Source organism: Microcaecilia unicolor, chromosome 1, assembly GCF_901765095.1.
Source record: "Microcaecilia unicolor chromosome 1, aMicUni1.1, whole genome shotgun sequence".
Classification (NCBI taxonomy): domain Eukaryota; kingdom Metazoa; phylum Chordata; class Amphibia; order Gymnophiona; family Siphonopidae; genus Microcaecilia; species Microcaecilia unicolor.
In genome coordinates this window covers 579,474,897-579,487,807 of record NC_044031.1, presented here as the reverse complement: position 1 = coordinate 579,487,807, position 12,911 = coordinate 579,474,897, and the positions used below count along the sequence as shown (strand labels likewise).

Below are 12,911 nucleotides of genomic sequence, written 5' to 3'. Positions count from 1 at the left end.
GCAAGCGCAAATCAGCAGCGGGGCTCTGTAATTTGTGCTGTACAGACAGTAGAGCCAGCCTGAGCATGGCGAGCGGCGATCTGTTGCGCTCTGAGCTGGCAGCGGACGCCGTTTTGGATTTTCCACATGGCGCAGCCTCCGTTACGACGGAGAGCCCTGAATCCGGGGGGGGGGGGGGGGCCCTCTGAGTGAGGCTAATAATAGAGCTGATAGCCCTGGGCAGGATCCGGGCGGTCAGGGAGCGGTTTTCTCCCCTGATTTTGTTTTAATGCTGCATAGGGCGTATATGCTTAAAAGAGCTCTTCCACCGGGATCTTCGGACCCTCTGCCTGCCCCCCCCCCCCCGATGGATCCTGGCCTTTTGGAGTTGGCTTTGCCTGTTTCTTATCCTCCTGATAAACGCAGAAAGGCTAATTCCCCTTCTGAGTGTGGCGCCCCCCCCCCCTTTCCCCCCCGTGGTCGGGCTATGAGGATTCTGGCAGAACTTCTTGGGCTGAGGAGCCAGAGTCGGGTGCAGAATTGCCACAGGAGCTTGATGATCCGTCTGTGGTGAGGATTTTCCACCGCGAGGAGCTGCCAGCGCTTATTTCAGATGCCTTACAAGCCCTCTCGATTGAAGATCCTGGGAGTGGCACAGCCTCCTCTGTTAATCCAAGGATGGCTAGTACCAGAAAGCCTGCTCGAGCCTTTCCTTTGCATGACTCCATCCAAGAGCTTATTTCGGCTCAATGGCTGACCCCGAGGGACCTTTGAAGGTTGCCAGGGCTATGGGGCAATTATACCCTCTGAGTGAGGAACATTTGGCTCGCTTTGCAATGCCTAAAGTGGATGCCCTGGTCACGGCTGTGACAAAGAGAACTACCCTCCCTGTTGAAGGAGGTGTTGCCCTGAAGGATATTCAAGACCACAGGCTTGATTCAGCTCTGAAGCGGTCCTTTGATTTGGCAGGTCTCACTGTTCGGGCATCTGCATGCAGTTGTTATGCTGCTAGAGCCTGCCTGGCTTGGTTACAGCAGGCAGTGGAACAGCCCCGTGATGGAGCGGAGACCTTATCTGAAGTGGCTCCGCGGATGGAGTCGGCCTTGTCCTTTTTGGCTGACGCCCTTTATGATATGGTCAGAGCTTCGGCTAAACAAATGGCTGTAGCAGTGGCGGCTTGCCGCACTCTTTGGCTACGACATTGGGCGGCGGACATGGCCTCTAAGCAAAGGTTGGTGAAGTTGCCCTTTCAAGGCCTTTTCCTGTTTGGTGAGGAGCTGGAAAACATTGTTAAAGGCCGGGGGGATTCCAAACCTCAGCGCTTGCCCGAAGATAGGCCGAAGCCTTCCTCTAAGGGTCAGGCGGTCCGATCCTCTTACAGACCTCGCTTCCGTGAAGCTAGAAGGTACCGCCCGGGGCGTGCTGCTGGGTTCACTTCGCGTGCCCGCTTTCAGCAGAGAACCACTTTTCGCTCGGACAAACGTACCGCAGCTGCCGGTTCAAGGCCTGGAGTTCAGGGGCGACCCTCTCAATGATGGTGCGCCGGCCCCCTCCTCGTTTCCTGTCATCGGAGGAAGACTTTCCCTCTTTTTCGAGGAGTGGGCCAAAATCTCCGCAGATCAGTGGGTCTTGGACCTGATCAGAGACTGATACCGAATAGAATTCAATGCCCCGGTGAGAGACGTGTTTGTGGAGTCCCGATGCGGTTCTGCCGCCAAACGGGCGGCGGTAGAGGAGACTTTGCACAGTCTGTGCCAGATAGGGGCTGTGACCCCGGTGCCTCCCGCCGAACAAGGTCTGGGCCGCTACTGCATTTACTTTGTGGTGCCACGAAAAGGCGGGTCTTTTCGCCCGATCCTGGACTTAAAAGAGCTAAACAAGTCCTTAAGAGTGCGGCATTTTCACATGGAAACCTTGCGCTCCGTCATTGCGGTGGTACAGCCAGGAGAGTTTCTCACGTCTCTGGACCTGAAAGAAGCTTACTTGCACATACCAATTTGGCCCCCGCACCAGAAGTTTCTGCAGTTTGCGGTGTTGGGAAAACATTTCCAGTTTCGGGCCTTGCCTTTTGGCCTTGCCACAACTCCCCGAGCCTTCTCCAAGGTAATGGTGGTAGTAGCTGCCTTTCTCAGGCGAGAGGGTGTCCGGGTTCACCCGTACCTAGACGAGTGGCTCATCAGAGCAGACTCAGAAAAAGAGAGTCGTCCAGCTACAGCCAGAGTGGTTTCAGTCCTTCAATCTCTGGGCTGGGTCGTCAAATGTGGCCAAAAGTTACCTGACCCCCTCGCAATCTCTAGAATATTTGGGGGCCAGGTTTCACACAGCCTCGGGCTATGTGTTTCTTCCCGAGCAAAGGCGGTGCAAGCTTCAGAATCAGGTCCGTCTGCTCCTGAAGATGCCCCGCCCGCGAGCTTGGGACATTGTCCAGCTGTTGGGATCGATGACGGCCACCTTGGAAGTGGTGCCATGGGCGAGAGCGCACCTGAGACCTCTACAGTATTCTCTACTTCAACAATGGTCTCCAGTATCTCAGGATTATCAGTGCAGACTTTCTTGGCTCTCTGCGGCCCGCCTCAGTATGGAGTGGTGGCTCTCGGACAGCATGTTGCGGCGGGGAATGCCACTGGCGCTCCCCGATTGGTGCCTAGTGGTGACAGATGCCAGCCTGAAGGGCTGGGGCGCACATTGCCAGGGGAAACATGCCCAGGGTCTGTGGACACCCGACGAGTCGGAGTGGTCTATCAACCGCCTGGAGTTGAAAGCGGTGTTTCTGGCTCTTCTGGCCTTTCAAGTGACCCTGAAAGGATTGGCTGTCCGGGTGATGTCGGACAACATGACAGCAGTGGCCTACATAAATCGACAAGGCGGCACTCAGGTCAGAGCTCTAGCCGCGCAGGCCGAACAAATTTGCCACTGGGCCGAGCTGCATCTACAGTCCCTGTCAGCAGCTCACATTGCAGGTCAGAGCAACATGCAAGCCGACTATCTAAGCAGGCATCAGATCGATCCAGCGGAGTGGGAACTAGCAGACGATGTATTTCTGCAGATATGTGCCAAATGGGGCAAGCCAGTGATGGATCTTATGGCGACCAGTTCCAATGCCAAAGTCCCGTGCTTCTTCAGCAGACGGAGGGATCCTCACTCTGCCGGGTTGGATGCCTTGGCTCAACCCTGGCCCCTGGGCTTGCCGTATGTCTTCCCTCCGTGGCCCTTGATAGGGCGAGTGCTCCTGCGGATTCGGCTGCATCCAGGAGAAGTGGTGCTCGTCGCCCCGGATTGGTCCAGGAGGCCTTGGTATGTGGACCTCCAACAGATGCTGTTGGAGGCTCCCTTTCCGTTACCTCTGGTTCCGCACCTGTTGTCACAGGGTCTGGTGGCCATGGAGGACGCCTGCCGCTTTGGTCTTATGGCATGGCGATTGAGAGGGCGCAATTGAGAGATAAAGGCTACTCAAATAAGGTAATTTCCACTCTCCTGCAGGCCCGTAAGCGCTCCACGTCCGTGGCTTAATCCAGGATTTGGCGCCAGTTTGAAGTCTGGTGTGTTTCAAGAGCGCTTTCTCCGTTGCGGGCTCCTGTCTCGCTGATTTTGGACTTTATGCAGGATGGTGTACACAAAGGCTTGGCCTATAATTCCTTGCGGGTGCAAGTGGCAGCATTGGTTTCCCTGTGTGGCAGGGTTGAAGGCGTGTCCTTAGCTGCTCATCCAGATGTGGCACGGTTTCTTAGAGGAGTGCGGCTCCGTCCTCCCATGCGGGCACCTTGTCCAGCTTGGAACCTGGGGTTAGTATTGAAGGCCCTTCAGGGGGCTCCCTTTGAACCGCGTCGGCGTGCTTCAGAGAAAGATTTGACACTGAAGGCCATCTTTTTAGTGGCCATTACCTCGGCGAGACGAGTGTCGGAGCTCCAGGCGCTGTCCTATAGAGACCCTTTTCTGCAATTCTCAGAGTCAGGGGTCACGGTTCGGACCGTGCCTTCCTTCATGCCTAAGGTGGTTTCAGCGTTTCACCTAAACCAGCCTGTTTTTCTTCCCTCCTTTGTTGAGGAGGAGGTTCCAGGTTCATTTGGGCAGTTGCACCTTTTGGATGTGCGCAGGACTCTGTTGCAATATCTGCGAATTACATATTCTTTCAGGATCTCTGATCATCTTTTTGTGCTGTTTGCAGGTCCTCGCAGAGGGTCTTCAGCGTCTAAAGCCACTATTGCCCGTTGGCTCAAAGAAGCTATCTTTTCAGCATATCTGCTGTCTGGCTGGGCTCCGCCTGAAGCCTTTAAGGCACATTCCACAAGAGTGATTTCCTCTTCCTGGGCAGAAACTAGAGCACTATCTCTTCATGAGATTTGCAGTGCTGCAACATGGGCTTCTAAGCTCTCTTTCGCCTGACATTACAGGCTGGATGTGGCTGCCAGGAGGGATGCGCGTTTTGGAGCACAGGTGCTAGCGCGTGGTGTGGCTTGTTCCCACCCTATTTAGGGATTGCTTTGTTACATCCCATACGTAATTGCTTCATCTGCTTGATGACAAGGAAGGGAAAATTAGGTTCTTACCATGATAATTTTCTTTCCTTTAGTCATAGCAGTTGAAGCCATGAGCCCTCCCTGTATGATTGTCTCTATTGCAGTGAATCTGATTTTAGGTGCTGTTCTTGTTTCCTAAAGTTATATTCCTTCCTTGGGGAGTCTGAAAACAGTCTTTAGGATTCTTGTTACAGTGATAGGAGGATGAGTTCATTCCCTCCATTTCATGTTTTGGGAGGACGAGTTTATTCCCTCCAGGAGGATGAGTTCATTCCCTCCTTGTTTTGAGTTTATGCCCTTGTGAAGGGGGCCATTGTTCGCTGTGAGGAAAGTTCATGTTATTCCCATTGCGGTTTGCCATACTGCTTTGGAAGCTTCAAATACTGAAGAGGCAGTGGAGCTAGCTGGCCATGAGGCACTGTGAAAAGTTGAGTGCTCTCTATCTCCCCCTGCTGGTTGATGGACACAACCCATACATAATGGCTTCATCTGCTATGACTAAAGGAAAGAAAATTATCATGTTAAGAACCTAATTTTCCCTTAGTTTATGGTCATTCTTATGGGGTTTTTTGTTGGACTTAGGGACTGGTGTACTATTTTCAATGATGCCTTTTTATATGCTTCATGGCTGATAAAATGGGTGTGGCTACTGTAGGGGTGGAGCCATATATATATATATAGTGACCCTGCCCTTAAGGTTGGCCTACAAAAAAAGCACTGACTATAGATGATGCTATATAAGATGACATTTAAAATCAAAGGAAGAGATTTTATCCTTGAACAAATAGTACAATCCAATACAATTTTTCAAAGGTATGAGAAGGAGTTTGAGTAGGGATGCACCAGTAGAGAAAGTGAATGTTAGAACTCGGTTTGATGGAACTGGTAGCTATGGCTACAAGACCCGGACAACCGCAGCAGTCCTACTGCAAATGTTTTAATGAATACCCACTGAAGATAATCTAAAAACTATACCTGTTTGTGGGTCTTGGGACTGCAGTTCTGGATTTCCTGTGGCACTTGCATCAAGTATAACTGTATTTTTTTTTCTTATCAATGATGCAAATTTTTTTTTCAGATCTAGGAGCTAGCAACTGAGAGCTCTTTTTAACTTCTTTCCTGCCCTTTATCCCACTGATAGTCACAGCTATTCAATTTCAGTGGGGACGGTGGGTGTTTTGCCTCTGAGATCTTCCCACATCTCCTTTTATGGCCTGCTTTACTAAACAGGTGTCTGGGGGGGAGGGGAATGGGAAAAGTCATAATAAATCATGCCTTTAGCAAGGTGCTAGCAAGAGCACTATCCAAGCAGCCCACCCTTTCCCAAGTATGCTGTTTAGAATGCTAGAAAACTACATCTCCCTTCCTCCCCAGCAGCTGCTCGAGAGCCAGTTGCCCCTTTGTTTCACCTGTCATGGCCCCGGAGCCTTCAGTCTTTGATTGTTACCCACTCCATCTTCCCATCTTGCTCTTGGTGAAACTGAGACCAGTGTGAAACTTATTGGCACCAACTGGAAAACGACTTGTTTTTAAGATGCTGTTGGCATTAACAACTATTTCGGAAAAAAATCTGGGGTGCCATGGTGCAGTTACTAGATCTATGATATGTCAAACTGTGCATTGATGTCTGTTGTTTGTTTCAGGTGCTTTTGATGGAAGGCCTGCAGATTATATGTTTATGCTTCTCTTCAATTGGATTTGCATTGTTGTATCCTTTGACCTCTTCATTTGAGCATTGTTGGCATACTCTTATTTCTTTTCAGTTTGGGATGTCCCCTGTTTTTGTTTCTACAGCAAAATTTAAAACCATGTGGTCTGTCTCCCTTCATAGAGGAGAAATAGTGTGCCAGAAAAGTCTTAAGCAGAGAGTATATGAATGGGAGTACTAAAGACGAAGTATTGTGAGGATTGAGTGAATGGCGTATAGAGAGGGCTGAGAAGGAGGAAAGAGAAATTTGATATGCCTGGATGAGGTGTGGGTCTTAGGTAGACTAGGTAGGAGTGAAGTTTGGGGGTACAAGAGAGAATTGAAAATTCACAAGACCCTAAAAAAAAGTATAGAGTAGAGCTGGAGGAAGGGGAGATAATAAAGGAAAGAACACTGGTTGTGAAGGAACTAATGATGATTGAATTGTAGTTCTTTTGGACACAACTGCATAGGAGGCTAGGAAAAAAGTGACTGTAGAGAGAGAGAGTGAACAGCAACAACCACAAAAGCAGCAAGTTAGTATCTAGAGCATGTAGGGTAGGAGATTTCCAGAGAAAGTCAGGAGATTATAGGAGACAGAGGCAGAAGACATGAAAGATCTTGGAGGCACATAAGTATAGGCATTGCTGTACTCTGTGCCCATGGGGACTGCTGTGATAGTTTGCCCTGCCCTGTTTTTCCACTTTAAACCAATACAAAAGTTTGAGCCATACTAGCGCTCTATTTACATAATCATGTGCAACTTATATACTAACTAGTAAAAGAGGCCTGTTTCGTAGAGGAATGAAACGGGCGCTAACAAGGTTCCATGCCCACCTCCCTCCCTCCCTCCCTGTCTGTCGTCCGAGTTCCAGCCCCCCTCCCTCCATCTCTTCTGAGTTCCAGGCCCCCTCCCCTTCAAGCTGCAGGATGCCCCGCCTCCCTCCCTCGAAGTGCAAGCAGGACCTGTCCTCCGGCAGCCCCTCGCCTTCCTGCGTGCTGGCTCTAATTTAAAAATTGTTACCTCAGGGTCCGGCGTCATCATTGAAGGCGAGCGGCGCTTCACACCGCCTTCCCATCTGTCTACGCTCTGCCTCTGGTCCCGCCCTTTCGGAAAAAGGAAATGAGGGCGGGACCAGAGGCAGAGCGTAGACAGATGGGAAGGCGGTGTGAAGCGCCGCTCGCCTTCAATGATGACGCCGGACCCTGAGGTAATTTTTAAATTAGAGCCAGCACGCAGGAAGACGAGGGGCTGCCGGAGGACAGGTCCTGCTTGTACTTCGAAGGAGGGAGGCGGGGGGGGGGGGGAGTGGAGGGAGGGAGGGGGGGCGTCCTGCAGCTTGAAGGGGAGGGGGGCGTCTTGCAGCTTGAAGGAGATCAACGTCTCAGCCCTCTCTCAGTTCTTTTGGTCAGGCGCTTCCCGCCTACCTGCTTCGAGTAGTAACATTTCCTGACGTCAGGCAAGCAGGCTTCTACTGCGGGAGAGTGACGTCAGGAGATGGTTACGAATGCAGTGAGAGACATTGGAACGTTGCAGGAGCAAATTATTATATTAGATGAGATCTATCAATAGTGAACGATTTTAAGATGGGTGATAAATTGAAATAGAGAAGGTGGTGAGGTGTCATAAATTGGATTGTACTGTGGAGGGCAAAGGAATTGAAGAGGTGAGTTCCAAAACCTGATAAGTATATATGTTTTTTTCTTTTTTATGAGTTAATACTGGAAACAAACTGCCTTTGTAGATAGCTGTAGGATGTGTGAAATTTTGCACTAAATGGCATTTATCGGTGAAGTATCCAAATTTTAAAAAAACTAATAATAATAAATTCCTTATGTTGGATGGAGTTTTTGAAAATAACTTGCATTTATCTAGAAAACAGCTTTATGTATTTAAGTTTTGTAACTTACCTTTTTAATTGCTAAAACACCTAAAAGCAAAAGAGAATCTATAAAAATCATCTCTCTCCTACCATTAGACTTTCTTTAACAATGCTTTTTGTAGATAACAGGCTTGATAATGGACATGCAGGTAAGTTTTTGGAATCAAAGATGTTTATAAAAGAAAGGAGCTCCTTGTGTGCAGCACTTTTTGTATGACATTGTTTCAAGCTTTCATTCTAAGAGTTTCATAGTGGACAATAATTATTTGGACACTTGAGTCATTTTCCCCCTGTTTACTAAGCCGTGCACTAATGCCGACACAGCTTATTCACTTAGATAAGTGTTACCATACTGGGGCAGACCAAAGGTTCATCAAGCCCAGTATCCTGTTTCAAACAGTGGCCAAACCAGGTTACAAGTGCCTGGCAAGATCCCCTAACAGTACAATACATTTTATGTCGCTTATCCTAGAAAAAAGCAATGGATTTTCCCAAGTCCATTTTAATAATGGCTTATGGACTTTTCTTTTAGGAAGCTATCCAAACTTTTTTTTAAACCCTGCTAAACTAACTGCTTTTTACTACATTCTGTGGCAACAATTCCATAGTTTAATTACATGCTGAGTGAAGAAATATTTTCTCCAATTCGTTTTAAATTTACTACTTTTTAGCTTCATTGCGTGCCCCCTAGTCCTAGTATTTTGGAAAGAGTAAACAAGCGATTCACTTCTACCCATTCCACTCTTTCATTCTCTTCCAAATAGCAACTGATCTGAGCCATTACCACCTCCTCCACTCATTATTTTATATATCTTTATCATATATCTCCTCAGCCGTTTTTTCTCAAAGCTGAAGAGCCATAGCTCTTTCAGCCTTTTCTCATAGGGAAATCGTCCCATCCCCTATCAATTTCGTTGCCCTTCTCTGTACCTTTTGTAATTCCACTATATCTTTTTTGAGATGCGGTGACCAGAATTGCACACAGTATTCAGGGTGCAGTCACACCATGGAGCGATACAAAGGCATTATAACATCCTCGTTTTTATTTTACATTCCTTTCTTAATAATACCTAACATTCTATTTGCTTTCTTTGCCGCTGCAGCACACTGAGCAGAGGGTTTCAACGTATCAACGATCACACCTAGATCCTTTTTCTGGTCGGTGACTCCTAATGCAGAATCTTGCATCATGTAGCTATAGTTTGGGTTCCTCTTTCCCACATTTATCATCTTGTGCTTGCTCACATTAAACTTCTGCCATTTTGATGCCCAGTCTCCCAATCTCGTAAGGTCATCTTGTAATTTTTCACAATCCTCTTCCAATTGAATAACTTTGTGTCGTCTGCAAATTTTATTACCTCACTAGCTATTCCCATATCTAGATCATTTATAATTCTCCGAGGACAAGCAGGCTGCTTATTCTCACATGTGGGTCAATGTCCGCATCGGCCTGGGAATTGGCATTTTGCAATAGCAAAAACAAAAAAGTTTTGCCAGTCTTCTGGCGCATGTGCAGTGTGCACTGCCTTCCCGCCGCACAAGCTCATAGCTTAATTTTTCTTTTTCTGCGACTTATGTGCGGCAGGTTTCTCCTGTGCTCCTCGTTGAGGCCCAGGAAAGGAGTCTTCCTTTTTTCGTGAATTTTTCACTTGCTAGCATTGGTTTGTTAAAAAAACAAAAAACAAAACAACAAACAAAAAATGTTTATCCTTATATTTTGTTTCCTTGGTCTTTTTCTCCTGTTTCTAAGTTATCTTTGTTTTCGGCATGATCGGTTTTTAGGCCGTGCGGTCGGGTTTCTCTCCCTTTTTGTGCCCCTTTCATTTTGGCACAATCGCGTCTTTTGATTTTGCCAAGGCCATTTTTCCTTCCATGTCATTGAAGACACCCAGCGGCTTCAAACGTTGTACTCAGTGCAACTGGACCATCTCAGGTACCAATACCCATTCCTGGTGTATCCAGTGCCTCGGGCCTGACCACAGCCCAGCTGCTTGTAGTCTGTGTCTTCGTATGAAGAAACGGACCCAGGTAGCTCAAGAAAAATTTTGGGACTCGGTCTAGTCCTTCGACATTGGTACTGAGGTCAGTGGCGTCGACATCGAGGGAGGCATTGACGTCAGGAGCAGAGGTAATGGCTGCTGAGAGACCAACTCGCGCTGGGAGCAGTGAGGCATCGAGTGGGTCTCCACCTTCCTCGAGGCCTCCTGCTATGCATTCCCCCCCGGGACCGACCATCGTCGGACCCCACCCCAAGGAGACTTGAGGATTCCATGTTGTTCTCGTCGGTACTGAGGAGTCTCTGATAGGCATCGAGTAAAGACGAAGAAGCACAGTCATCGATCTCCTTCTACACGCGATGCCGGGAGCTCCGGGGCATCGAGGGATTTGGCACCTGGGAAGCGTTGGCGTCGAGAGAACCGCTCCCCCTCTATTCAGGAGGTGCCAATGCGACGGTCTCTTAGCAGTCTGGTACCTGCACCTGAACCTCAGCAGATTCTGCCACCGGTTGTTCCACCGACCCCGCAGCCTTCTCCAATGGGGGGTTCTTGACGAGCGCATCCGGTCCCTGCTTCCAGAGCTTCTGTAAGGACTGCTGCGCCAGTCTGCTTCGGTGTCGAGGGTGCTTGCACCTTCCATACCATCTGCTACAGCAGCATCGGGCCCTTTGCCTGCGGTGAGGTCTCCGTCCTCAGTGTCGGCTGCCATCCAGGTAGACTCCCCTTCGACGTCGGTGGAGTAAGCTTTGCTGCAGTCCATGTGGGCGTCAGCCTCTCGACATCACCATCGAGGATGTCGATCCTCGGCTTCGAGGCAGGCTCAGTCTCGGAGTTCCCTAAGAGAGGTATTATCCGATACTGAAGAGGAGCATTCGTGGGAGTCAGAGGGCTATTCCAGATACTTTTCTTCTAATGAGTCTTATGGGATTCCCTCTGAACCTTCCCCTCCGCCTGAAAGGAGACTGTCTCCTCCTGAGAATCTTTCCTTCACATATTTTGCCCCGGAAATGGCTGCGGCTATTCCATTCCCTATGGAGGTTGAGGATGAGCCCAGGGCTGAGATGCTCAAGATCCTGGACTATCCTTCTCCACCTAAGGAGGCTGTGATGGCTCCTCTACATAGGGTACTGAAGGAAGTCCTTATGCGGAACTGGTCATTCCCTCTGGTCCCGTGATCTGAAGAAAGCTGATTCCCAGTATCGGATCCATGGGGAACCTGAGTTGATGAGGTCTCAGCTACCCCACAATTCCATGGTGGTGGACTCAGCCCTCAAAAGAGCCAAGAGTACTAGGGGCTATGCCTCGGCGCTCTCAGGCAGAGAATTTAGGACCTTGGATTCTTTTGGGAGGAAGACGTATCAGGCTGCTTTGCTTGCTGCCCGTATCCAGTCCTACCAGCTCTTCATGAGTGTACACTTGCAGAACTCGGTGAGGCAACTGTCTAGCTTGGTCGATGCCCTCCCTCCGGAGCAGGCTGAGCCTTTTCGCCAGGTGGTCAGGCAGCAGAAGGCGTGTCGTAAATTCCTGGCCAGGGGCGCTTACAACTCTTTTGATGTGGCATCCAGAATCGTACAAGGTGTAGTGATGAGCAGACTGTCATGGCTGCGTGTCTCTGACCTGGATCATTCTGTCCAGCAGTGGATGGCGGATGTACCTTGCCGAGGGGACAATCTTTTTGGTGAGAAAGTAGAGGATCTTGTTGATCAGATCAAGAAGCATAATGATGCTATGGATTCTCTCTCCTGCTGGGTGCCTTCTGCGACAACCTCCTCACCTAGGAGGTATTTTTTTTTGGGGGGGGGGGGGGGAAGAGGAGCACTCCCTATTCCTATGCTAGGCATAGGTACACTCCGGATTCCCGGCAGCCTACCCAGACTCGGTCCCAGAGTGCTCGTTCTCGTCAACAGTGTGCGCCTAAGGCCCCTGCTACTCCCCAGCAAAAGCAAGGGACGAGCTTTTGACTGGCTCCAGCTAAGCATAGCCTCAGTAAGTGTCCTGCCGAAGGTGGTGTCGGAGTTCCATCTGAACCAGTCAGTTGTCTTGCCAACATTTTTCCCCTGTCCTCATGCCCACCGTGGCAAAAGCAGCTTGCACACCTTGGACTGCAAGAGAGCATTGGCCTTTTACGTGGAGCAGACGAAGCCCTTCAGACAGTCTGCCCAGTTGTTTTGTTTCTTTCGACCCTTACAGGAGGGGACTCGCCATCGGAAAATGCACAATCTACAATTGGCTAGCAGATTGCATTTCCTTCACTTATGCCCAAGCTGGACTGACTCTGGAGGGTCATGTCACGGCTCATGTTAGAGCCATGGCTGTGTCGGTGGCTCACTTAGAGCCATGGCTATGTCGGTTTGCTCACTTAGCCTCCATTGAAGAGATTTGCAAGGCTTCAACGTGGTCATCAGTCCACACATTCACATCTCACTACTGCCTTCAGCAGGATACCCAACGCGACAGTCGGTTTGGACAGTCTGCTGCAGTGCTGCAGACTCTGTTTGAGGCTTAGAATCCAACTCTACCCCCCCAGGCCTTTTTTTTTATTCTGTTCCTGGTTGCACTCTTAGTTAGCTGTATATGGTTAACCTATGTTATGTCCTCGCCGTTGCGAGGCCCAGTTGACCAATATTCATTGTTTTGAGTGAGCTTGGATGCTAGGGATACCCCACGTGAGAATAAGCAGCTTGCTTGTCCTCGGAGAAAGCGAAGATACCTGTAAGCAGGTATTCTCCGAAGACAGCAGGCTGATTATTCTCACAACCCTCCCTCCTCCCCTTTGGAGATGTAATTTGTTATGCTGTTTGATTTAAGTGACGTATGCGCTCGCGCGGTGGGAAGTCAGTCCGCGCAT

The 12,911-nt window shown here is 49.4% G+C and overlaps 1 protein-coding gene across 1 annotated transcript in view; it reads left to right on the top strand.

Annotated features, from left to right (window-relative positions):
• The window catches only part of DERL1 (derlin 1), a 64,238-nt gene that overhangs the window by 17,381 nt on the left and 33,946 nt on the right, over positions 1–12,911 (top strand). The window contains exons 3-4 of the mRNA XM_030218661.1: positions 6,140–6,204; positions 8,189–8,215. Of these exons, the coding sequence (XP_030074521.1) occupies positions 6,140–6,204; positions 8,189–8,215 (92 nt within the window). The remainder of the gene's footprint in view (positions 1–6,139; positions 6,205–8,188; positions 8,216–12,911) is intronic.